The 27,395-nt window shown below is 42.2% G+C and overlaps 1 protein-coding gene across 2 annotated transcripts; it reads left to right on the forward strand.

Moving 5' to 3' along the window:
- Positions 1-1,574: 1,574 nt before the first annotated feature.
- LOC130146272 (epidermal retinol dehydrogenase 2-like) lies at positions 1,575-15,983 on the forward strand. Of its 2 annotated transcripts, none has more exons than XM_056332257.1 (7): positions 1,575-1,750; positions 4,397-4,740; positions 9,852-9,983; positions 10,968-11,067; positions 12,348-12,492; positions 13,069-13,194; positions 13,708-15,983. In XM_056332257.1, exons 2-7 carry the CDS (start codon positions 4,420-4,422, stop codon positions 13,799-13,801), a joined length of 918 nt encoding a protein of 305 aa, XP_056188232.1. In that variant the 5' UTR covers positions 1,575-1,750; positions 4,397-4,419; the 3' UTR covers positions 13,802-15,983. The 2 variants fall into 2 exon arrangements, with proteins under 2 accessions (XP_056188232.1, XP_056188233.1); XM_056332258.1 differs by lacking the exon at positions 1,575-1,750 and adding an exon at positions 2,174-2,278.
- Positions 15,984-27,395: the final 11,412 nt, after the last annotated feature.

Here is a 27,395-nt window from a genome sequence, read left to right on the forward strand (position 1 = left end):
AATTTCTCTTCTGTGAATAGATCTTGAGGGTGCAGCAGAGTCTATAGTCAAGAGTCTAGACTCTGACCCAAAACTACATACCTGAAATAAAAGACCTTTGACCTATTACAGCAATACTTTAAATAGATTGTGCAGGGGAAGCAAGAAAAGTATTTACTTAAACAGCACAGCACTTTTCAAACCCCTGCTCTTTTTGACTAAGGAGAGCCATTTGTTCCAAGGCAAGCAAGCAAGCGAAGCAACATGCTCCCTCACCAGTATGTATCGCTAAGCGTGCTCTCCATCCTTTCTCCTTGGAAAGTGTTTGTGCACAGTGAGTTCTCAAAATTTCTTTGGAGATTACTGGATCAAACGGCAGATTTTTAAAGCTGCCTAAAGAAAGCAACATGAATTGCTGTTTCATATTCTTTATTATGCAGTATATTAAATGCAGTGTTTCGTAAGCATTTGCTTAATTCATCAGATGAAAGTAACATTCGGAAGGCTGGGTTCTGATACATCTAGAGACATGTAACAGCAACACAAATACACCAGTCTGAAAAGGGGCATACTGATGATCTCAGTGCTAAGAAAACACCTTCAGTCATATTTTTTCTGATGGTACTACACATTCTCTCCTCATACAGACTTTCCTTGAAGTTGTGAACGTTCAGTGCCTTACAGTTTGAGTTCTGCTGCATAAGGATGAGCATGAGATTAAAAAAAACCCTCCAAAACTATACTGCTTTAAGAAATTAAAGTATCTATAGCAGTAAACACAGAGCACTTCACTGAATTACCAAACTCATGACTCTATTCTGACGACTGCTAGAAAACACATTTTGCAAGCTCAAGTCTCGTTCGCTCCCCTGAAAGGCCACCACGCTGGAAGGACCATGCATGCCCCTCCGAAACCCTGCTAGTGCCGCACGGCTCCTGCCGCCGGGCCCGGCGGCCCAGGGCACCTCTCCGCACCCAAGCGCACGGAGCACAAACCACCCCGAGCACAGCGCCTTCTCCACTCAGGCTTCCCTAAGCCCTGCACGCCCCGAAGCCCACTACTACCCAACGGGTTTCTCCAAGTTTCTCCCGAAGGCAAAATCGCCCCCTCCTCTCCCGCAGCACCACCCTCCGGAACCGCGGCCGGGTCCTGCTCCCGCCGCGGACCACCCGGGCGGGCTCCGGCACAGCCCCGCCGCACGGGTCCGGAGCAGCCGGGGGAAACCCACCGCCTCCCAGCGTCCCCGTTTCACACGCAAAACCGAGAAGCCACTGTCGGGTATTTTTTAAAGAAAACTCAGGGGAAGTGGGGGGGAGCCGCCCCGGGAGCCCCCGCCCGACGAGCTCTCCGTCCGCACAGCCCTCGCCCGACCGCCGGCCGCAGCAACGAACTCCGGGGGGCAAGCGCCCTCACCGCCCCCCAGGCCGCAACCTCCCACCGCCAGACCCGGCGCGGAGGGCAGCGCCCGCCCCCGGGCCCAGCCGGCCCCGGCCCCGCCGGCCAGCAGCCCCGAGCAGACAGCGGCCGCCCCGGGCCCAGCTCCCTCCCGCCGCGGAGCCCTTCCGCCCCGCCCCCGGGCATCCGGTCAGCGCCGCGCCGGGGCGGGCTGCCGGCATAAAGGCCGGGCCGGGCCGGGCCGGGCCGTGTCGCTCCGCCCTGCCGTTCCCGCTGCCTCAGCCCGCCGCTCGCACCCGCCCCGGCGCCGCCTATCGCTGCGCCACGCCGGGCAGGCGGGGGTGCCCTCTCTGCCCTTCAGCCCTGCAGGCGGAGGTACCCACGGCCGCGGGGGTCCCGGTGCTGGGGGCGTGCGCTGGGGGCCGGGGCAGGTGCGGTGCCGCCCGGCGCGGGGAGCCGTGCTGGCAGCGTCCCGCCCCGGGAGCGAGGGGCGGCGGGCCGGGTCCCGCGGGCTGGCCGCCACGGCTGAAGCCTGCCGGCGTGGGAGCTGCGGCGCTGGCTGGGGCGGCAGGCCGGGCGTGCCGAGCTGCCCGGCGGCATGCGGGTGCTGGGGAGGGCGTTGCTGTGCCTCGGCCCCCGGGCCGCTGGCTACAGGACCGCTGCGCTTTCGGGGGGAGGGGTGGGAGGTCTCAGCCTTCCAGGTGCTTGCTGAGCTCGGCTTAGGTGCCTTGTCATCAGCCTCGGATCTCTTGGGCTAGCAGAGGAGGCCGGTGGGTCGGAGGCCAGCCTCGGTGCTGTCGGTGGTTTGGGGAGCCCCGGCAGCCTGCGAGAGCCGCGAGCTGGTGCGGGTGCCAGCCCGGCGGTGCTGGCGAGCTTACCGGCGCTTGGAAAGGAACCGGTATGGTAAGCCGTTGTAAAGCCTTTGATACTTCGCGATGTAAAAGCCTTCCACGCTTAGGTCTGTGTGAATGTAGGCATATTAAAAAAACAATACTCGGCATCAGAAGGGATCTGAAGCCTTATGTGTGCCAATGGTACCCTGGGTTAATGCACCTGTAAGTAGATCCCTGCTCATGTTAGTTGAGAAGCCCAAATCAGCCAAGTCAGTTAGCAAATTCGATTGTCCATGTGGACGTTCCTGGTCACAGTAGCTGGTGTAATTAGCAGTGCTAATGCAGTGAGAATGAAGAGCTCTTGGCCCCACCAAAATTGGGTTAGGCGAGAGACGTGTCAGTGGAAACTAGGCATCTTGTTGAGGGATGTGGGGCTGGTGTTCTAAGGAAGTCTCCTGTGGTCTGTATGCCTAAGCCAAGTCTACTTCCCTAAGATAAAGTAGGTACTTTCTCTAAGATCTAATATGCCTCTGCCCTATGCAAGCCTAATACATTATTATTTTACTTAATAGATTACTGATGTAAATTCTAAACTGAGTTTAGGTCAAACTGTTATTCTATTTTCAAGGCAATTACCTCTTGTTTTTCCATAGGGAAAACATCCTTATCTATCCTGGGGATACCGATCTTCTTTCATACAAATGGAGTATGTTACATTAAGTGCACTAAGTTAGTGTAATCAAGTTACATTCAACAACTGAATTTATTTTAAAGATTTGTTGCTTCTGTCTTAGAGCCATCAAAGAACTTGTGTTTCCAAAAACTCGCTGGTTTTTTGATGTATGTGAAATTTAATAATTTTCCTGTATAATGTCAATATTGGCTCTAGAAAAATGTTCCTGTGCTGTTTTGATATTTCTAAAATTTCTTATTGGTGTCACTGCCTTTCATCTGTGCCAGAACCTCTGCATACCTTCACACCAGAAAACATTCACCCTATGACTTTTCTTTATCAGAAAGAACAACTTTTTTCCATACCTACTATGCGTCTGATAAATGCTTTCCTGTTATTGGAATAGTTTTAAGATATCCTAATGTTTCTGCCAGAAAACTTCCTGAAATAGCTAGCTCTGCCCGAGCAGTGGCCTATCCCTTTTCAGGACAGACCTTGTTTCCCACGTACAAAACCTGAGACTCATGATAACTTGTGTATGTCTACCTGCTAAATCTCACAATCTTTGCTCAGAGCAGCAGAGATCCAAGTAACTTATCTCTTGGCACTCGTCAAACATGTTTACCTATACACATAGATAGCAATGTTAACCAAGAGATGTTATCAAACTGGGGGTGTAGTGCTAAAGGTTGAAGTGTAAGTGCCAGTGTGCTTTACCTTCAGCTGAGAAGGAAGGTATTAATCCATCACACCGTAATTAGTCAGAGACTAAAACCTGCTTTGACTGAGGGTGCATTTCTTGCATGGTTTTTGTATGCTGGGAAATAAATAACATTCCTTCAAGGACTTAAATGCCTGCTTGGTGTCAGCATTACTATTATGAATACAGTCTGTGAAGTTTAATGCATACCTGAGATGGTAGGATTCAGGCCCGTAACATTTGCTTTAATGCAGGGAGGTGAAGGGAAGAAACTTAACAGCTTTGCAAAAGATTTTGTTCAGTTGCAAAAGCAGGCTTTCCTCAACAATGGTAATGCTAGTAGCTGAAAAGCTAGTTGTGAAAGCCATAATTTGCCTAGTGTGTTTTGGAGATGTATAAGCATACTGTACTCTGAAGCTCCCTATACTGGCAGTTTTTCAGGAGGGTTGAGACTGTGACTTTGACTATGCATTTGGTCAGAGCAGAGATGGGAACATGTGATGTGAGGGGTGGGGAATTTCTAAAGCAGGTGATGGCAAGTGGTTTTATTGCCTCTGCCAAATGGTAAAACAGTTGTGTGCTGCATTCTGGAAGGGAGTAGGAGCAACCTGAAGATGATACAGAAACAGGACAAATGGGTCAGATGTGCAGATGTAAGCCTATATGTATATTATTTTTTTTCAGACAACGCTCGGAAGCAGACTAGAGAAAATATTTAGAATGGATCTGAAAATGCCTTTCAGCTTTGAAATATTGATGTTTGCATTTTTTATCTTTATGGTTTATTCTATCTGGTAAACATTTTCTTTTATCAGGTATCTGAAGAAACAGCCTCAAGATGAACTTCTTGCTGGAAACATTCAAAGTAATCGGACTTACTGTTTATTACTTGCTGGAGTCGCTAGTGTTCCTGATTGTGCCTAGACGGAAGAAGAATGTTAGTGGTGAAATCGTATTAATAACAGGAGCAGGAAGTGGCATTGGAAAACTGTTATCTTTAAAATTTGCTAGCCTTGGAGCTACAGTGGTACTCTGGGACATCAATCAAGAGGGACTCAAGGAGACAAGTAGGCTGGCCAGAGAAAATGGAGCAGCGAGAATACACTGTTACATCTGTGACTGCAGCAAAAGGCAGGATGTCTACAGAGTAGCTGATCAGGTAAAGTATCTTACTTGTGGCTTTGACACTACTCTGAGTGCATGCATGTGCATTTAATTTTTAGTGACCTCAAAGCAAGAGATTCAAGTTAATTCAGAATGTATTGTGCATGCTACCTATTTCAAGAATACTGAGTTTTAGAGTTGACTTGTGTACTTCTGTTCCTTTAAAAATAAAAAGAGCTGGTTCTCTTTTTTTTGTCAGTAGCCCATTTCAGCTGGCTAACTCCTGATTCATTCAATTACTAGGCAAGCACTTACTGGTGAAGTACAGAAAAATCAATTTATTGAAGCTATAGCAGTATTCCAAGTTCTGGCAGCCTTTTACCAAAAGTAAACCCTGAAGACTGTACATTGGAAACTGCCTAAGCAGTTAATCCCCTTTACAGATAAATCCACAGCTGTGAATAGATTTTTTTCAGACTTGCTTTATCAGAATTAATGAGTGTATCTTGAAGCCTTAAATATTTCTTTCTTCCTTTCTGAAGAGCTTTGTAAATATAGCATGTGGTTAGATATTTTAGGCAGACTAGTAGAATTGCCAAAAGCTAAAATTGCTTAACAGTTTCCATTATAACAACCTGTTTTCATTTGCTTAAAACATTGCTAAACTTAACTGTTGATCTAGAAAGTTTCCACAGTAAGTGTTATGTCTGAGGATGAATTTAAAAAAAACCTCAGCTGTCTTCAGAAACATCTGTTGGCCGGAATAATGTTTAAGAAGCTCTAGCCTTCTGCATTTTTCTATCTGCAAAAATGGCTAGAACAAACTTTCTGGTAAGTGAAACTTGTGTGTGACTTGGAGCTTGCTAGAGGCTGGTACTGCTGGTTTTATATCCTCATAATGCTGGTCACCCTTGGTCCCCCTTGCAGCTCCATAATGCCAGCCGAGTTGCACATCTGCTGTCCCTGCAGAGCAATTGCATGTGCCTCACCACAGGCCTGTAACTGCATCCTGATGGACTGGAAGGAGTAAAGGAGGGGGGAATATTGCAGTGTGAAGGACACAGGAATGAAGAAGACAGAAAGTAATGTTCTTTTTTGAGGACTTGAGGGCTTGCGCTTCAGCCCTATGGATAAAAGCAGTATCGGAGCCTTTCTGGCCAAATATGAAAAGATAAGTGTGTACATATGTGTGTGACAGGTTAGGGATGACAAAATAGTCGTAGACAGGAGTGAACAAGTGGTAAGGGGGTCTGAGTGCATGATGCCTCACTTATAATCTTCTGTCAGCAGTTCACTAACAGCTGATTCACTAATAATCTGCCTCCTGATCCCCATAGAAGAAAATCTCCTACTACCATTATTTCAGAAATATCATGTCCTGCTGACAACTGATGTAGAACCATGCAGACAACTTTCCTGTCTTATTAGTAACAAAAAGACTTTAGTATTAGTTATTGCTTGGTGGCATTGTTTACATGATGCGGTGAAGTAGATTTTGGCTCATAGTGTTCAGTGTCACCCTTTGCAATATGGGACAGGAGGGCTCCAGGTTTTGTTTCCCGCCCCTCCCTGTGATTCAGCTTCACACAATGACTTGGAGTTTTGCAAGACTGTAGCAAACTGAGTGCATGTAGGCAGGGCAGGATATGGTTGAAAACTGTGTGCCCAGTAAAACAGTCTCAAAGCCAGAATGAAATGTATGTGGACCTTAAATACCTGCTTCTGGTACTTCATCAGCCACACAGAGAGACAAGGGGAAAAAGTCATTTCAGTAGGAAGAAAACAAAAAAGCTCTGCAGATGTGGTGGTGGTGTTCCCTTACTGTACTAACAGGATGAAGGACAGCTTTTAGCTATCATGAGCTATAGCTTAACACTTGTTTCTGATGTCCCTGTTCCAGAAGTACCCAACCCCAAAAAGGATGTGGCCTTCTCTGACCTATGTCTCCCTCCCCTGAGTTCAGCTAAACTTAAAGAATCTAGGGCTTTGAAAAGAAACTGTTTTTTGATCTTCTTATTTGTGAAGAAACAAAGCCTTTTTGTCATTATCATGTTGCAAAATTGCATCTGGGCTCACATTTACTTCCAGGGTATCTCTTGCATGGTATTTTTTTGCTTATCCATTGTTTTTTCTTGCTAGTAAAGATGACGGTTTGCAGCCAGTTTTCTACTTTTCTAAGAATCTTTCCTGTGCAGAGGAGCAACAGTAGAAGCAGATTTCCTGGTGGTATTTCATGCTGCTTGTAAAACGTCCAGTGCTTTCTTCCAGCTTTGTAGGCAGTTACAGAGGGGTTTGTGATTAAAGAGTAGATGCTTTGGGATGATATTTGGGAATTGCTCGCTACTAACTTCAATATAAGGGCATAACTGCCAAAGCAAGCAAGAAAGAGTGTTTATACCTTAAAAAGATGTTTAACCAGATGAGCTGTTTGCATAATGCTTGCCTTACCTAGGCTTAATGCAAACACCTGTAACATACTTTCCTGCACTGTACAAATGGGGAGGTTTAGAGCTCTGGAAAGCTGACATTATCCACCCCAGCCCCCAACAGCTAGGGAAAAGGCTTGGTACAGGTCTTTTGTACTTGGCCTCAAAGCAGAAAGTTGGAAGGGCTGGTTGTCTTGGCTCTGTCATGCTGAGGGGAGAATGCAATTAAAACAGCCATTTACTGAGGAAAGAGCTGCCACATCTAGTTAGTAGGGAAGCAACATGAACAGAGGTATTGTAAAGCTGGAATTATTTGCCTGGGTTGCAAGAAGGCACTCAAATCTGCTTTGAATTCTATTCAGAGTGTGAATATATTTTAGACTGAGCAGAGACAGGTGGTAAAGAGATTGTTCAGTTTTTTGCCACTATTTCCCTTTTCCATCAACAGAATGCTCCAATCACCAAGTTATAAACTGTACATACCACATCCCCTACCTCTGTCTGTCTTCTGTTTGCACAAAAGAAACATGACCACTTATTCAGATACTTGTTCTTTGCCCCAAAGGTTAGATTTGGGGTACTGGTCCAGACTTCTAGAATTGCTAAATCATCTGATATGAGGCAGTATTAAAGCATCATTTACTAACGATTGCATTTATGTCTCTGAATGTGTACTGAGGGGTACATTCTCAGGTTGGTGACTAGAGCAATGTGTCTAAGGCTGACATGGAGATCATGTGGCACTGCTTCAGAAATACTGGAATTGTTACATGACAAATTTTTGAGAGGGGAATAGACAGACAATGTCTGCAGTGAATGAGGTGGAGAGGGGCTCTGGCTGATTAATAACTGTTCTATATAATCCTACCAAGGCTCCTTTCTGTTTTTTAAACTCTTATGTAATTAACAAACATGGACAAGATTGGGACAAGTTCAAGGAAGATGAGGAAATTAAGCTAGAATAAAGGATATGTGGTAGATTATCCTTTAATTCTTTACTGCTATACAGACCTGGTCTGTCTGTGCTTTCTTCAGCCACTATAGGTACCTAGCAAAGGAAACGCTGTGTTCTGTGAGCTGCAGCAGTATGGCAAGATGGGATAAACCCAGCATGGTTTCCCAAAGCTACTGATCAGCGTGTATTTAGCACCTGATCTGGAAATCACAAATTAAAGTACTTGCTTCCTTTTTCCCAGGTAGCTCAGATTAATTAATTGTACTTCAAATACTACATTAAATATTTTCATTCTCCTTTTGAGAGCTAGCACAGTATCTTAATATCAGCTAGCCTATAGCTGCTCTCTCAAGTGAGTCTGTTCATAAAAGTTCTCAGTCTGGAGCTAAAGTGAGAACTATACTCCTCTTGCTGAACAAAATGTGTAGGTATTATTCTTTAGCCAACTTATTTTCTGGGAACCACCTCAAGGATTCTGGTACAGTGTTAGAATTGAAGCAAATACACTAAAACAACTGTCTGCACCATCACCTGCAGAAGCTCATAAGGCTTTTGCCTTCTGTGACTGTATGACCCCTAAAAATCTTCCTTTACTCAGAATCCTACAGCTTTTGTTTAATTTTCATAACAAACTACTACCCTTCCTACAGTTTTCTCATTTCTTGTGTTGTCCTGAGTGCTAATACCAATGGAGAGATAGTATTCTTTTAGGCTGTTTTCATGAGAAATAAACTTGTAAAAAAAACCCACCCTTTTTGTTTGGTAATGTAAGCTCTTAAGTTCCTGACCTGTAAAGTTGGTTGAAGTTAAGATACTTGAATAAATAAAAAGGTTGTAAGGAGGAAATATTTTACAGGTAGTCTTTCTTACTGCCTATGTGTATGAGGAATACTTCTTATCAAAAGTGACTGTTTGCCCATACCAATTGTAACACACTGGGGGAAGAAAATTCCATCTGCTCCCCTGGAAAGCTGTAGGGAAGTGTGTTTTAATGTGTGCACCGTGGAATGCAAGTAAAGTTACCACTTGTGGAAAAACTACTATGTAATACATTAGCGTTTAACAGTCAGTCAGAAGCGGAATATGTGGAAAGCAACATGAATCTTGAAATACCTGAAATACTAAGATGCTACTAAGTAGCTGCTGCCCTGTGCAGTGGGAGAGATGAATACCTGGACTGCTGGGATGCAGGCAACTAACACTACCAACAGGTGAAGATTCAAGTACTGTGCAAGCTGGCTTTAGCCTTCAAGTCATATGGCAACGCTGCCGCTCTGCTCAGGTTGCTCTGTGGAAAATGCAGGATTTGAGTATCACGCAAGGAACCTTAGAAGTGAAAGTTTAGATATTCCAGCCCTCACACAGATTTTTATGTACCTGATTCTGATGGAGTCACCTGAGGATCTATGTACTGTGCCTCACCACATGGCATAGAAATGGCCCTACAAACAGAGTTGTTTGTCGGTTTTAAGTTGTATTTATTATAGCAAAATACTTGTATTAGTTAAGTCCCTATGGCAGAGAGCTTGCCTGGAACATTTGCAGCAAGAACCAGAAATGTCGAAAGCAGAAGCCTGTGTGGAGCTGTTGGGCTCCACAGCCCCAGAGTAAGTCCAGTTGTAAGCTCAGCTCTAAAAATGTGTTGGGTGAGAATATGCAAGAACCTGAGGTGTTTGGATGTGTAAGGTCAACTTAGTTGAAATGTGCACTATTTCATATGTTTTCATTTATAAAACTTGGAAAGCATGTATTTATTATATAATATCTTGAGGCTTTTTGTTTTAGGTTAAAAAAGAAGTTGGTGATGTTAGCATCCTAGTCAACAACGCTGGTATTGTAACTGGGAAGAAGTTTCTTGATTGTCCAGATTCACTTGTGGAAAAAAGCATGGAAGTGAACATAATGGCACACTTCTGGGTAATATCTGTACTTTGCATATATACACCAAAAGAGCCTTTCAACATGTTTTTAGTGTTAATTTAACCTTTTGGAATTGAGGAAAATATGAAAGGGTATATAGGTCCTTGTAAGTTCAGTCAGAAATTATACAAGAAATTACCTTCTGTGCCTGGGAGTCTGTAAAACAGAACAAGGGTAGAAGAATGGATCCTTTGGGAACTCCTGGCATAGGTGGGTGGAAGAAAAACTGCTTCATATTTAGAAATGCTCTTAGGAACTGAAGTTTACCATCTGCTAAATTCTGAAGTTAGTCATATGTACAATCCCTCAATATTAGTTGACATGAATGAAGCAGGCCCAGACTAAAAGTTGGTGCTCTCGTAACAGAGAATTGTTCAATTCTGTTAGTGTTCTACTTTGTGGTTATGGTAGTTTTGGTAAGAAATACTACATGTTCAGACAATGCTCTTAATAAGTGGGGCTTTTGTCCAAAATGCGTAACTTCACATGCTTTTTCTTCCTTCCAGGGAAGGCAGGTCATCTATGTGGTGTTCCTATCATAAAGAACTGCAAAGGGGTTATTAACACATGCTTCAGTTTCATCATAAATAAATTTCATCACAAAGATTAAAGGAATGTAATGGCATAATTTTTTTTTGCCATTTTATAAAATTTTCAGTAAACATTTAATTCTCCTTTGAAATATTGCAGTGCTGAGCTTTAGGCTGAAAGAAACTTAACAACTAGCTGAGAGAAAGTGGTACTGGTACTGGTGGGGCCTGGAAAGTCCCAGCGCAGTGTTTGAAGGTTAGAGCTCAAACAACAAACTTTTTTTTTTTTCTTCCCCCCCCCCCCCCCGCCCCCCCTCCTCTTCCATAGTGGGACACGGGAGGAAGCTTATTTAAACTGCAGGGAAAATTTTTTAAAAAGACAAGTTCAAAATATTATAGCATGTAGTTTACTTAGTAAAATATTTCATTGGAACTCTAACTTACATTGCAGACTTACAAAGCCTTCCTCCCAGCAATGATGGCCTCTAACCATGGACACTTGGTTAGTATTGCAAGCTCAGCAGGACTGACTGGAGTCAATCGTCTTTCAGGTAGAGCATTAAAGCTAATGTTCACTTAGACAATTAGTTTGATTTAAACTCTGCAATTTAAACTCCTGTAAAAAATCCTGATTTTGAGTTTCTGGGTCTTTGCATATAGGTAAAGCAAATGGTCATACTTTCAAACCAGATGATCTTAAACAGATCATTCCTTTCAAAAGAGTTTTCCAAGTACTGAGCAGTGCTGTGAAACAGGATTTTCTGCCAAGGCAGTTAAAGGATCTAGGAGCCATATAGAAATTTGGAAACTGGTAACGTCAATGTTGTTAACCTGCAGGTATTTGGTGGGGAGAAGGACACTTTGTTTGTTTTGCTTCTTTTTTAATTCTTGCAGCATGTTCTCAAGCTAAGCAGAATGCTGTACAGGTTTCCCTGACTCAAAGAACTACTAAAATTCAGGTGTGGTACAGAGGCAGAGGTGCGATACCTCATTTTGCATTCTCTGTGTCTCAGCCATTCATTCAAGAGGACCCATACAGTGATGGAAAGAAAGTGTTGAGACTAGGGCAAACTCAGAAGGCATTTCTGGAAAATGTATGCAAAGGGGAAGGAAAATGAAATAAGGTGACATAGCAGTAAAAGAAATCTAGCTTCAAGGAAGCGATAATGAAGAGAAATTGAATTTCAGGTTGAAACCACATGAGAGAGTCTTGGAAGCTTGAGTTTGATGCATAAGAAGCTAGTGCATGGATTCAAAGATAAGGTCTGGTATGAAAAGATCATTTCATTTGCTGTTGTTCAGAGGAGAGTGGAAAGGTGATAGCAGGGGATGCAATGAGAAACCCTCTGCCTGTCAGTGTAGAACAATGGTCAATTTAGGAAAGGGGAAGTAAAGGGGTGAATTGCATCAAACACAAATTTTCTTTGTAACCTAATCCTGCAAACAGTTCCTACTATGTTCTAAAGTATTTTCTTATTGGACAGTAATTTCCTGCAGGTACTGCACATATATCATTTCTATACTACAGTGCTGCTGTTGTACACTGAAAAAAAAAAAAAAAACCCAAAAAACAAAAACCCCCAAAAAAACAACCAAAACCAAACCAACAAAAAAAAAAACCCAAAACCACTAATAAAACCGAAACAAAAAAAACCCCCACAAACACACAACTGTGGCTAGTTACTTAACAGGGGCAAAACTATGTTCTCGTCACCATCAAAAACTTACTGCTCCTGTGTACTTGTTCAATGGTAGGACTCACTAAACCTGTTTAGTAAAGTTTAGTTAGTAAATTAAAATGTTTAACTGCAATTATTGTTTTATTTTACAGATTATTGTGCAAGTAAATTTGCAGCAGTTGGTTTTGCTGAGTCAGTTGATTTGGAGTTGAGAGATCTGAGAAGGACTGGTGTTAAAACCACAATTGTGTGTCCTTACTACATAAACACAGGAATGTTTGATGGCTGTAGAACCAAGTGAGTAAATTCTTATGAAGTTCTTATGCAACGTGCATATTTAGCATGTTACGTATTCCTATTTCCTTTATGAAAATCATAAGCTACGCTTTTCTCTGCTTGTGTTATTTTTAGGGCTTCAGATGGGTGTTAACAGTGCTATCCAGCGACTGGGCAACCCAAATGGCAAAGCCCTTGGTACTTTACTGTTCATTTAATCTGAAATGTAATTGGTATCCTTTCCTCTGCAGAAGTCAAATGCTCCAGTTGTCCTCTCTGGTTTCTAAACCCCCATTCACCTCCTGAAATCAGTGGCATAGCTTTGCTCCATATGCTTGTATAATAACAAAATTTAGGAGCCAAATAAAAGCCTAGTGTGTCTTAATGTGAGGACTATATGGATTTGTCTCATTATAGATCATACAAAGGGAAAATAACAATGGCCACTCGCTCCCTAACACAATGAAAGTTCTGTTGTTCATAGGACTTGTAGTATTTATTTCTTTCAGTTGAATAACTGCAAAATTGAGACTTATTTTGAGTAAAATGGGAATCCAAACCAACTTGTATTATTGTAAGAAATGTCTTCTCTTCCAGGTGGCCACGTCTGCTTCCTGTTCTGGAGTCGGAATATGTGGCTGAGAAGATAATCACTGCTATTCGGAGGGACCAAGAAATGTTGTTGCTACCACGCAGTCTTTATTTTATATTACCTTTGAGACAGTAAGTTACGCCTTTCCTTCTTTTCCACTCTTTTTCTGTCCAGGGATTTTTCAGCTATACGTTTGACTAAAAGTGCAGACTAGGCTTTTACTTGTTGGTGTGAATTTTCATTATGTTCTGCAGGGATTCAGTCTGCCCTTGGACCACATAGCAATGACAGAAATCTCTAACTGTGCCTCGCTGACCCCACTGGGGTGCAGCTTTACTCTGTGCTGTAGAGACTGGGCCTGCTCCTTAGTAACTGCATGCCTGGTGTCTTGCTCCAGCATTAGGGCACTCCCGACTGTGTTGCAGGCTGGTCTGGGAAATGGATCTAATAACTCAGGCTGCCAAATGAGTGCAATAGATATTTTGAGAGGACCAGTGGTACTATATTCTAGAGAGTATACTGTCTTTGCCAGTATTAGCCAGGTAAAATTTAATTTTGTGATAAAACTGCACAACTCTTCTGATGTCTGTTCTGTTTGTTGGTTTGGTTATTTTTTTCTCTTCTTCAACTCCCCTACCCTACAGTATCCTACCAGTGAAAGTAACTGTTCTCTTTGCGGACTATTTGGGAGTCTTCAATGTCATGGATAGCTTCAAAGGTCGAGCGAAGAAGGACTGAAAAAGCACAAAATTCTGAGACGAGCAACTCTAAAGTGGACCTTGTTGAAGGTGGTGGTGGTAAAGGTTTGCTTCTTTAGCAGCTATGAACTTAAGGTGCCTCACTTCTCATTAGTAACATTTTTTTAAGGAAATTGCTTTTTAATTGCTGTAAATCAACAACTTTCACTCAAACGTGTTTTTTTTTTAATCCAGTGAACTGTTTTCTTCTCACCTCATTATGGAAATTTGTTCCATTGATTTGTTATAATGCCTTAAATATGATCCTGCATCACAAACTAATAGTTGACAACTTCTGGGGGAGAAGGGACGAAGAAACCATGTGTGTTTGGAAGGGAGCCAGGAAAGCCTTTAGTGGACCTGACTTCTTGCTGCCATTCACTGAACCATGAAGAGGGCCTGTACTGCTGGTGCCGTTACCATTCCCTGGTAAGCTGAGGAATTCAAGAGTTTCCTGAAACAACAGATTCAAATTTATCCAAATGGAAGTTTTGTGACATGAAAGTATGTGCTGTGTTGGTGCAAAACCAATGAAATATATTAATTTGTGGAGGTGGTGATCTTGGAGTCACAGATGACTGGATGTCAGGGCAGGGAGGGTGAAAGATGTAAATTATGTATTTGTGCCAATCTACTTTTGTTCAATTTATTTTAAAAGCTAATACTATGACTGCAACTTTGTAGTAGAGTTCTTTGTATCTTTTAAGTGCAACATTTTAAGAACAATATTACATTTTTGTCTCCTAAGCCAAATAAACTTGTAGCTATAAAGCATAGGGCTGCCAGTCTAGGTGGACTGTCAAATGTCTTGCCAAGTAAGACAATGAGCTACTAAAAGCAAAGGTATTACATCGTATAATCAGGGCTTCTCTTGGCGTTATTTCAGAAAGGAATGATGCTGAAAGTACGGGAGTGCATGGGATCATTACAGCCATAGCTTGAGCAACAGTGTCTTGCTTCTCTGAATTGGGTGGCAGGTTGCCTTGTGTCTACAGAGACTTGTTTTACTTTATTCTTAGGACTATCCATTTATTTTGAACATATGCTGAGGAGACCTTGCCCTTTTTGACAATGGGCACTTAGTAAACTGAAAGCCTCCTTGACTTTTCTAAATCCAAAACAAGAGAAAGGAATATATTTAAATGTATGTCACTTATGCACATGTTGGCTAAGCCCACCTTGTGTCGTGGTACTCTGCTGGCAATCAGTAACACCTGCAAACTAAGACTAAAATGCATTAGCATGCACTTAATTGAAGAACATTATGAAGAAAAGGGTGAGTTTTTTAATGTTGGTTTGTTTGTGGGTTTTTTTTTTCCATGATAGCCTAGAAACTACCTTCATTTTCTTTGTCTATACAATTAGAGAGGTTTACCAATGGAGAAGGGTTTACATAGCACTACTTTACTACTGATAGGCAAGAAACCAAATAAAACAAGTGCATTAAAAATAGCCTTTATGATGGACTGATGAAAGTCAGAATTCAGACTGATGAAGAAGATATTTGTCTTACTGTCCCTTCAGACCTGCAACTGTCCTACCTCAGAAATTCTGCTCATACAGTGCACTTCAGGACATAAAGTTACTAATTAAAAATCAGATATTGCTGAAATGTGCTGTCCATATGTACATTACACTGTTCACAAAGTCAACACTAGTGTGGTGTATCTGTGTCTTGCAGACTCCTCGCCTTTTTATACTAACAGCACACTTTTGCTTCCTAACTATGAAACATTAAGCATGCAGGATTCTGGAGCAAAGAACTGGATTATACATATGAACAGTATATATCAAACTTCAGCTTTTGTGGGAGCAAGTAGTTTTTCATTTTTAGTGTCTCTGCAAACAGGTTCTGCTGAGGGAAGTTGAAAGCAGAGTCTGGCTGTGGGATCTGTGGATTATCAGTAGGTTCAGGTTTGTCACACCACTAGGAGGATTTTACCTGAAAATCTGCCAGAGAAGTACATCTCCGTAGGGATTTTACTAATTCACAGAATCATTGAGCTTAGAAAGAACTGCTACTCAAAGCAAAGTCAATTAGAGCAGGTTACTCAGTACCATCTCCAGTCAAGTTTTGAATATCTCTGAGGCTGGAGACTCTACCATCTCTCTGAGCAACCTGTTCCAGTGTGTGTTCACACTCAATTTAAAAACAAATAAATACAAATTATGTTTAAATTGAATGTAGGTTTTTTACAATTTGTGCCCATTGCCTCTTGTCCTTTCAGTGGATACCACTACGAGTTTGTCTCTGTTTTACACCTTCCCAATCAGGTACTTATGCACATTGAGCCTGAACCTTTTCTCCTCTAGACCAAGCAGCCCCAGTTCTCTCAGCTTCTCCTTGTATGACACATGCTCCAGTACCTTAATTGTCTTTGTGGCCCTTCACTGGACTCACTCCAATATGTTTGTATCTTTTAGAGACCAAATTCTGGAGTATGTTGAGTGTGCATAATCTGTCATACAGAGCTTCAATAGAAAATCTCTGCTAGCTAGCTGTCCTGGTAGGACTACAAAAATACTGCTTTTATGCAAGTGTGCTGCTACCACTTTGAATGTTACGGTCACTGTCAAATTACTTTGTGTGACTGGAGGATAATATCCTGTCCTGTTGATGGTTCTGATCTCTCACATCTCCTGAGAGATGTACAGTTGTATCCTGGAGGTCCAGTAGCACAAGTCTTTCCTGTGTGTTCAGGAGGTGATATGGAGTGAGTGTTTCAATCTACAAATGACACAGGAACTTCTTGAGATAAAAGACAGCTTATTTCCAGCATAATCTTGATTGATTACTTTTCTGATGCCAAGAAGAACTCTTTCCTCCTGCTCTCTGCAAGAAAACTACTCATGGAAGGATTCTGGAGAGACCCAAACGAGGAGATGGAACATGAAATGGAAGAGCATCTCCATTGTGACAGCATCATGGCTGACAACAGCAGACTGCTTTCTGAAGTACATCAGGCAGCTCCCACAAAGGAATTCCTGGTTTCATGACTGTTGCTTGAAACTTTAAACAGTCTCCAACAATATGATTGGGTCCCAGATTTGAGTGGGATGGCTTCATTGGCTTGACAGTCACTGATACAGTGATTCAAAGACAGCCCAGAACATGGTATTTTGTTGACTGTTGTGTTTCTTTTCCATGTAAGTTCATATTCCTGTGGTAGCAGAAATTTTACTATCCTCTAATGCTTCAAATCACAGAAAACATATTTTTTTCTTGGCACTCACTTGGTCCCCTGAACAAGACTGCAGAGGAAACCGACAAAAAAATAGTGGCTGAGATACAGGCTCTATTACTGTTTATTTTATGATTTTGGAAATCTTGCCCAAGAGCAATATGCAGCTGATTGGATGTTGGTCTTCATGGTGGTCTAATCTCATTTTAGGAAGGAACCAAGCAGGCAGCTCTTTTTGGTAACTTTCCTAGGGGCAGTTGATCTGAAGACACCTCTGTGGACTGCATGCTTTGCTAAGCGGCTGTCCAAATCCATAGGCTTTGTAAAATCTTTTAACAAAATAACTTAGCTTCTCTGACTGAATTTTTCATTCAAAAAAGACAGGTTTGGATCCACAGCTGTCAGATATTCTAGGAGAATGCAGAACTACTGTCTCTCTGGTAAGACTTAGCGAGGTCATTGATGCTTCAATAGGTGGGGGAGCATTACAGGTGCTGGCTTTTGTCCACTCAGACTACACTTTCTCTGTAGTCCTAGGTGTCTCTAGCTTGACAGATATTTCCTCTGCTTGCCAAAGCCACCAAGCTCATAGCCTGAAGTTGTACAGATAACATACACCTGACGAAAACATAGCTTTGTCTAGGGAAGAGGGGTGAAAAAAAAACACCTTCACACCTTTTTCTCTTGCCCTTGGCAATATTCACGCTAGGAGTAACAGTGTCCTCATTGGGACACAGACATACAAGAAAAGGGTACGACGAAGGCCTAGGCTGTGTGCCGAGGTGCCTTGCCATGTTGGGTCTGCTGGGTAGTTACTGCTTGATCAAAACAAACCTTGATTATTGGTACAGCTGTGATGAGAGATGTCACCCTTGTCCAAGGTGGTAAATAACTACATCTAAGGAAACATGTTTCTGTGGGACATGTGATAGTCTTTCAGATTCCCTGCCCAGTAGAGAAGAACTACAGAAAGGGCTCAGGAGAGGCAGAGCACTAAGTCAGGGTCTGGCATATTCCGATGCATTCTGCTTTCCATGTCTGGGGATCCAGAGGCAGCATCCCTGGCTGTGGCACAGAAAAGAATCAACAGAGCCAGAACATGAGCAGCAGCAACAGCTCTGCCAGCAGATTCAACCAACAGCAAAAAAAGAGGTTCTTGCCAAGCAAGTTTTGTCCATTGGCACCATAAACTTTGTGCCATGATCTAGGGTATGAAACCTAGGTGATGCTGTAGTCCCAGCGGGGAGGAATCTGCATCACCTGTATTAAGTGCATCACTGTAAAAGCAGCTTGCTTGGGGGTTAATGTAGAGTGAGATGTGATAGCCGAGGTATACGCTGAGCATGCAATCCTCAATGATTAATTCCCAGAACTGGGAATTTTTGGTGGAGGGCTAACATAAAGGGTCTTCTTTATGATCATTTTAGAAAATACACTTTACGTTACTTATTGGTCTGTCTGCATATTTCTTGCGTGATGATGGTTGATACTGAAGCACACTCATACAATGTACTATGCACAGTTAATTAAATTCCAAAATGGATTTGAGTAATGCTACAGTTATTGCAAAATAGCATAGCTGTGTTTTGGGAAGCTTCTAGTGACTTAATTTAAGAGACAGCTTTCAGTTGAAGTCCCTCATGAGAGCCAGGGGCTTGTAATTGTGAGGCTACCTCCAAAGGTATCTATAAGGGCTATGAAGATGACTAGGGGGCTGGAGCATCTCCCTTCTGAGGAAAGGCTGAGAGAGCTGGGCCTGTTTAGCCTGGAGAAGACTGAGAGGGGACCTTATTGATGTCTACAAATAATCTTAAGGGTAAGTGTCGCAGCACTCTCCAAACTATCAAGCTGCAACAAGGTCCTTTACCATCACATACCAGCATACTCTTCATGCCCGTCCCTCTGCTGCTTTCTCCTCATCTCTCCTCACCCAGGGCACACTCTGTCTTTTCTCTGCTTCTTCCTTGGCTGCTCTCTCTTCCTTGGCTGCCCAGCCACTTAACAGAACCAGCCACAGCTGCACCTTGCCTACATCGGCCAACCCACCGCCCCTGAAGCCAGCCCACAGCTGTATGTTATCAATGTTAATTAACCCAGCTTCATTCCTCTAAGTGTCAGAAGTATGGGGCCAGGCTCTTTTCAGTGGTGCCCAGCAGCAGGACAGGGGGCAACGGGCACAAGCTGCAGCACAGGGAGTTCCTGCTGAATATGAGGAAGAACTTCTTCACTTTGAGGGTGACAGAGCCCTGGAACAGGCTGCCCAGAGAGGCTGTGGAGTCTCCTTCTCTGGAGACATTCAAAACCTGCCTGGATGTGGCTCTGTGTAACCTGCTGTAGGTGAAGCTGCTTTAGCAGGGGCTGGACTGGACGATGTCCAGAGGTGCCTTCCAACCCTGACCATCCTGTGATTCTGTGAGCTGTTTGTTTGAAATGTTTCCTTCAGGAAGTCCATAATTTCCACGCTCTGGTATCAAGTCAGGCTGTAACAAGATGGGAGTAAAATGACAGGGTATCTAGCTGAAATCTTCTGTGTTACAACTCTTTCCCTAAAAGAAAAAATACAAAATTAATTTCACGAAAAATTAAATACTTGAAGCAGGTAGAGCTTGCTTGTAGAAATTACTTCCACCTGCTGCAACAGGCAGAAATCTTTTTAATCTTGCTTCTGAGCTGAGGACTTGGAAGACAGCTATGAAGCTAGTTCAGGGGTCCTCAAACTATGGCCCGTGGGCTGGATATGGCCCCCCAGGGTCCTCAATCCGGCCCACGGTATTTACAGAACCCCCCGCCGGGGGTTGGGGGGGAAACCAAGCAGCCGCAGATGACTGCCTGCCACTTCATCCGTGTGCTGGCCCCCTGGTTAAAAAGTTTGAGGACCTCTGAGCTAGTTTCTTTAACATTTTTTTTTACATTGCCAATGAAATGGCTGACTGCTTTGACTCATGCTTTTTGATACAGATAATTTTATCTGCAATTATATTTATATTAACACTTTAAAGATTATGGATTGGTCTTTAGCATTCAGATAATTAAAAAAACAAAGTAACTTTGCTTTTAATTTGTGTGTAATTGTAACTGCCCATCTAAAATGGGTCAGGTTTGCTGATTCCTTTCAAAGGAGAGAGAACGCTTCAACAATGTTAAACAAACTTAAACTTCATGTTCAAGGAATAATATCCTGTCATCTGCTTCTTTCTAGATTTGCAGAGAGGCAGATATGTTTGATGGGAGAGAGCTACAGTTTCAAAAGTGGGAAACCACCTTAGAGAAGAAGGCTGGAGGACAAATGAAAAAGTAGTGAGAAAGTTTAATTTACCAATTCAAATGTGAGTCCACCAAATATGTGGAGGGATGCAAGAGAAGAGAGAAGGGTGATGCTGTTGATAAATAGTTGGTACATGGTCTCCTTATGGGAAGTACCAGAAGACATCTTTTTGGTCCACAGGATTCTTGAAGGCTTGACTTGTTTCTACTGGTTTAGAGAATTTCCTGAGCTAAAAAAGGGGTAGGTGTCTGTGTATATATATACACACATACCTACATACATGTACTTCAGTTACGCATATATGAAATATAGTATTTAAGTGTTGTTTGGACTCTGCCTGTACAGTAGTAAAAACAGGTAGATCAGAGCTGTTGTGAGTGATGGAGCAGCAGGCCCCCCTCCTGAGGCAGACAGGAAGGCTTCCAAATCCACCCCTTTTTCAAAGTCTTTCTAATTAGCTTTTGCAATTTGGTATGCTATAGCAGGCTGGAGCTTCACACCTAAGGCCATGTAGTGACTTGCCTGTGCAATGCTTTCCTTCTTGGATTAAATAATCTCTTTATAAATAGCAGGCATTTTATGGATAGCACCCTGACTATCCATAAAAGATAAGAACCCAGACTGAGGAGACACTGGCACCTTCACATTTTTATTTTTTTTTTTTTGTTCACCCAGCCACAAGACTATCCTTTTTGCCATTATTTATTTAGAACACGACACAGAAATAATGGATTTTTCACATCCGAAGGAAGAAATAGTGCATTATTTCCACTGTGGAAGCCTGTCCCATGTTCTCTTGTATACATATGCTTTTTGTCTTATTGTACTATTGTACTATGGCAGACAAAGACATATCATGAGTATCCATCCATACTCTCCACCCGAGTTACTAGATTGGTTTTATCACTGAAATCAGGAGTAAACCTCTTAACACCAATGTAGCATTAAGAAATGCGTTCTCTTTATTACAGAACCGGGTGCACAGGGGAGTGTTTCCTCCGAGCATGCTCAGCAAGTTACTCAAGGGTATACATTATATAGAGTATCTGCACATTCATAGTGCACACTCATTTTCATTCATGTACAGGATTGGTTACAAGTTTCTCGCTTCTAATGCAAATCCGCACACATCCTCAGGCAGCACTGCTGAAGTTTTCACTAACTACACGTGCTCCCCGTGTGGGGGTTTGCCCGCTTTTGGGGGGGCTATTTGGGTTGGAGGTCACAATCTCCCACTGACACAATTAACTTTCCCCTACTTTCAATCAACTTTCTGTGGGTTGCAACACCTTATCAACTTGTCTCCTCTTGCAGCCAGAGCTTCTCACTTGAAGGCTTCTTTCTGCATAACTCAGATAACGGTGTTCTTTTCACCATCCGTTCTTTGTTTCCCGTCCTTCCCAAGGCTGAATCCCTCGATTAGAAGTTGCTTCATTCGTCACTTTTAAAAACTTTAGAGAGTCAGCTTGACCAAAACTTTGTGCACAGATTTGTTTAACATAAGCTAAACACTAAATCAGAGCTTAGTATAGACAACTGTTTGGGTTTTTTTCAATAGTGTTCTCTTAATATCCAGAAAGGAGTACTAAAAGCACACATAGATCAAGGAAACAAGCTAGGAGAGATGTTCAGGGACCACACCATTCGTTGGCTGAGGACTTTGGAGGAGATACAATGGAATGACAAATTGTCACTTTCAAACCAAATATAAATTCTCTCAACTATTTTGAAGCAGCTGATCTAGAAACATTGAAATCCAGGAAATCACCCTGAAGAAGTCTACAATGTTTGTTGTTACATTCCTACATGTAAACCATTAGAGCTTCTGTGGTGACTAATGAAGTTCTGCATTCCTTAGGGCTTCATGACCATGTATTCCATGAAATCTGTTTTGGGAGACATCCTTTGCCACAGTACTGGTCTCCAGATTTTATACACCTACAAATATGTTTAAAGAATATTTTCACACCAATAGATCTATTAATCTTTAAACTGTAAAACAAATATAACCTAAACAAATAATGACTTGGGGTGATGAAGGGGTTCAGAAAAGGCAGTAGCTAAAACAGTCTCTTGCAGAGACTATTTGAGGTCAGAGAGTGCTGAAAGGTTATGTTTGCTCCTAATTGGGGAAGTAACTCTTATTCTTATTCTTAATCTTTTCTTATTCTTGTCATTCTTATTCTTCTTTCCTTGCTGTGTAAGCAAGCAAGAAGCCTTGACTGCTGTTGGGATGCATTGACAATATCTGTTAATCAGCGGCAGAATGGTCCTGCATCTAATTTTCATCAACCAAATATTCATGGCACTGCGTCAGTAATGACTTACTAGCACTTCAAGATTTCTGGAAATTCCTTGGCTTTCGTCCTATTACCACTCCCAAGTTGGACTATAAGGAGACTTGGATGGAAAACATTAAGAACCTTTGTATTTTGTCTGCGTAGAGAAGGGACTGCTATAAATTGACTGCTGTTATCTTAGAGCTTTTTCAAGAAGACTAGCAAAATGGATTGATTGTACATGTAGTGTAATCCCTTAAGAATAAGATTCCTCTTAACAAAAACAATTATCTTACGAGAAAAAAATAATACCTGTAAACTTACATATACATACATTATGCTGAACTTTAAATAAAGTTAATAGAACGGTAAATAGCTTCACTAGTCTGGAGACTTCCAACAGTAAAACTCATTTGAAAATGAGTTGCGGTAGAAAGACAAAAAAAAGGCAAATCATAGTCAGTACAATGCTAATAATACTTGTTTGGCTCTAAGATTTGTGTGTGCTCTCACATAGTTAAGCACACAGCTTATCAGTGGCTTTCCACTGAGGTTGAATGGTATTAGAGTACACAGTGTTACATGCCACTTAGAGATGTATGTCTACCCTTGCATTTGTTTTTCTGCAGATACTTGGACATCTGCATTCTGCATGCGGTGATGTTTTGGAATATTACCTCTGCATGTAAGAACCTCAAACAGCATCAAGTCCAATGTCTGCTGTTCCAGTCAATGGAATACTGTTTACTATTAAAGATGTAGGATGTTCATGGAAAAATATGTGAAGGAATGCCTTCAAGTGAATCTCGTATCTGGAAACTTGCTTATCATAAGACTTATTTGAAGGCTTACTGAGAGATGGTAACCATGATTATATGAGAAAAGTGGTTTATATTGGGATTCTCCCATGTCTTTGGACCTTTCCCCACAAAAATGTTAATAACAATCAGACTTGTTCCAAAAATAAGAATTGATAGAATTGTACTTGCTCATTTAGCTTGGTCCTGCCAGGTGATGAACCCTCTGGCTTTGCTACAATTACATAGTTACATAGATATATAACTCTGCATAACCCTTTTTGGCACTGTTGTCTCTGCCCTACATGACTGAGAATTTAACCATCATTGGGCAACCATTGGTTTGCAGGAGGATTTTGGCTCAGAGGACCCTGACAAAGGTGATAGGAAATAATCCGTTGGGAAAGGATGGTCTGGCCAAGCAGCTGAAGAGGGGCCATGGTACTGTGGCTCTCCACAAGGAAGGGAGGAGAGCTGAAAAGGTGCTTTTCTTGAGGCTGGAGCCAATCCCCAAAAATATATCAAGCCATATAACAAAGAGGCCAAAGTAAACAACATCCAGCAAAATAATTGCCATTGTAGCTAAAGCTTAGTTTTTTCCTTTGCACTTACTTAATTCTATCATTTTGACAGTGGGCAGCCAATGTAACTACCTGTGACAATATTTTCTTCAAACTTCAGCCACTCAAGGAACTATTGCTGGTTCCATTAAGTAGTACAAATCTGTACCACAGCAGGTGGACAACAAAACACACGCTGGTCCTTGCCAAGGTTCACAACAGAGACTTGCGTGATGAACTTCTCACCATGTCTTCTTGCTTGCTAGCAGGGGTGGTTGGTGCTACTGTCACTGAGAACAGGCAGCTGGCTTATACACTACTTTTCTTTGACTGTTAAGGGGGAGAAGGTACTGATGCTGAAACAAATAGTCAAAAAGGCCCATTGATCACATTAGTTAAAAATTCTTGTGGTAAACTAGCATTGTTTTGTGTCTCTCAAACAGCCTCTGTTTGTAAAGACATTTAGACTTGCCACATAGTGACAATACGTTCTCCATGTTTTTCTCCTGAGCAGCTGGTTGGACCTGTGCATTTCCGTGGTGATGTAGAGCTTGGCAAAATTTTCCACGTGGTTTTTAGTTTTTCTCCTGTCTTCCTAGCCCATCACCAATGCAGAAAACTAATTTGAAATAGCAATATTTCAGAAGCCTTTTCTAGATCTCATCTCTTTTCTGGAACAATCTCTCTGGTTGGAAATATTTCATTACTTTCCATGTCACACCTGGAAAACAGTGAAACATTCCTGACCAGTATTTCTCCAGTTACAATGTGCATGAGCTATTCACCAACTGGTTTTCTGCTAAAAAAAGATTTACAGCCATGCCTCTGAAAAGCCCTATCATGAATAAGCAGTCGCACAAGGAAGCTTTCATTAAGCAAGATCTCAACAGGCGTTCTTGAAGTCACAGTAAAACCTGTGCAGCCACCATTGCAGCAAATCTAGATGTGCAAGCAGGAAAATTCTCCCAGCTGAAGAAGACAGTCTTCTTGCTAGTCTGCCTTGACAGCTCACTGTTGCTTGAGGAAATAAGGCCAAGCTATCACTTTAGCACTTAGGCAGGTGATTCACCAGCAGCTGAGTCACCCCTGTCCAAGGTTAGCACACCCAAAACCCAGGGAGGGGTGGACAACTGCACAAAAAAAGCACAGCAATCCTTCCTCCATTAATTCGTGCCATCTGGGAGTGACAGCCCATAGGCCTGCAGCTTTATTTGCAAAATATTGTTTACAATTCTTATTACAAAGTCTATAGGGAAAAAGACTTAATTCTATTTAACAGTTCATCATCACTACACAAACTGCTGTTCTGGATTCAGCTTCAGAAAACAGGAAGCAATACTCGTAAGATTGGTTTGTCAGGCTCTCTTTTTTTTTTTTTTTGCAGACTTTTGTTGTTAAAGTTAAACAATTAGATGGGAAAATTGGAACTGAACCCACTGTCATGCATTTGGAGTCTGGTGTTAGAGGTCCTGGTGAGCCACAGAGGATATGAGCTGTTGCAGAGTCCTGACTCATCACGTTGGTTGGTGGTTACTCAGGCTTACAGGGGAGGTCTCAGCCTGAATGTTCATAACTGAACAGATGGGCAGCAATCACAGACGGTTCTCTGTAAGCGATGCTGCGTGGTGCCTGTAGCTCACGTGTCCCAGTGCTTGCGCAATCACTTTGCTTAAGTGTGAAATTACATAAACCCAGTCATTAACCCCACAGAAGCTGTTCCCTTGAACCTGCTGGGTTAGCAAATTTGATCAGCTCGGTGAAGGATCCAGCAAGTGTAAGAACTGGTGCAAGGTTAAAGATGAGACTGCCCCTGGGCTAAGGGATAGCATAAAGGGAGCAGGGTCTCTCCAATTTGACAATGGTGAGCTGTTGGATAGTTCAGCCTTAGAATTTAACTCACCTTAGTACATTTTGTTTACTGATCTCAGATACCACTTAAAAAATAAAAAAAGAAAAAAGAAAATCACTAATAATTAGTTGCTTTCCATCTGCTGCAACCAACAATTAAACACCAAACTTCGAAAGATAAAGGTAAACAGTGGATTATTCATTAACCCACAGTGAAGGAAAAGCAAATTCACGGACTGCGTAATGCTTTAGACCACTTGGCTACAGCCAAAATATGTCTCAAAAATCACTTTGATCTGTAGTTTCCACAGAAAAAGCAGCATCCACTGCACTTCCACTTCTGACCATGCAGCCTGAGTTGAAAACTGAGTTTCTGCCATCAAGGGTGGGGGTGAAGACAGTGGACGCACTTGTCTTCTCAAAGGAAAGGCAAACTTTGGTTTTACTTCAGGACAAGAAAACTAGACTAGAACTAGGCTCCACGTACCCAAATCAGCTCAGGTTCTGTAAGGGAGCGTAAGTGGAGGCAAAATATTTCCATATTTTCTCTCTCTTTTTGCCCCAGCTTCCCCAGACAGGAGGGGTCGTCAGGAATTCAGCATGTGGTGCAGGTTCTTGAGAAACTTAATGAAGGTATAAACACATCAGGAGTGTGATATGAACAGTTAATGGTCAGGATTTGAGATGTATCAAGTGGTTAGGTGTTTCTATACTATGAGTATAGCCTGAGACATACTCAGAGGGCCAGCAGTCACAGGGAAGAAACACTGCCTAAAATCACAGCTTTCCATGCTGAAAACCTCATCTGAAACTCATAGTGTTTGGGCCTGGGTCTATGAATACAAGAGTCCTGTGCGGATGCCATGGGTCTACAACAAATATGGCACAGACTGCAGTGCTCCCCATCCATGTGTTCTAATGGAATGTTCCACCAGTGATCCAGACTCCAGACTTTGCCATTTGCTGACTTGGGAACTTTGATATTACAGGTGCATATAAACTTCTAAAAGTTATTTGAAAGAGTGAAGTGTCTATGGCCTAGGTCTGTGGTTTTTTTTTTTAAAAAGCCAGATTTCACATTGGTAAGAAACCCCCCTCTTCTAAAGGACTTTTTTTTTTTTAAGATAAAAATATAGTTCTGTTAATAAATAGCAAAACAAGTCTGCAAATACTCTCAAATATTCTTTTTTTTCCATTCTGATCGCCTTTCTTGAATTATCCTCACAAATGATACTTTGCTTAACAATATCCAGATAGTTTAAACAGACAAGGGGGGAAAATACGCTTCTAGTTTTGAGTGCTAAAATGTGATCGCTTCACCAGAGGGAAAACTTGCACAACACCTCACGCATGCATCGAACACTAACATGGAAATGTCTACTTAGATGTGTGCTGGCTTCCTCTCTGGTTTTGTTTTGAGGGCGTTTATTTGGTTGGTTCTTAGAGGAATGAGGCCTAGAAGTTTGAACAATGAAACCCTTGGTATAGGCTTACCTGGGAAACTGCTTGTCTTCGTAATAGGGTTAGAGATGGCCTCTTCAGAGCTGCCATTCCTTGCATCATTTTTTTCAACACAGCAGGTAGAATGTGGCCTGTATGAGGAATTTGGAAATTGTTTTTTTGCTCTTGGTTAATAAAATCTTAGCTGTCCTTGACAGCAGGGC

The sequence above is a fragment of the Falco biarmicus genome, chromosome 3, assembly GCF_023638135.1.
Source record: "Falco biarmicus isolate bFalBia1 chromosome 3, bFalBia1.pri, whole genome shotgun sequence".
Classification (NCBI taxonomy): domain Eukaryota; kingdom Metazoa; phylum Chordata; class Aves; order Falconiformes; family Falconidae; genus Falco; species Falco biarmicus.

What these genes read in the sequence shown, in the direction of transcription:
- LOC130146272 (XM_056332257.1), top strand. Translation starts at nt 4,420, where the DNA reads ATGAACTTCTTGCTGGAAACATTCAAAGTAATCGGACTTACTGTTTAT. An exon ending in TTTGATGGCTGTAGAACCAA is followed by an intron (nt 12,493 to 13,068) that starts GTGAGTAAATTC and finishes CTTCTCTTCCAG; the next exon opens with GTGGCCACGTCTGCTTCCTG. An exon ending in TTTATATTACCTTTGAGACA is followed by an intron (nt 13,195 to 13,707) that starts GTAAGTTACGCC and finishes CCTACCCTACAG; the next exon opens with TATCCTACCAGTGAAAGTAA.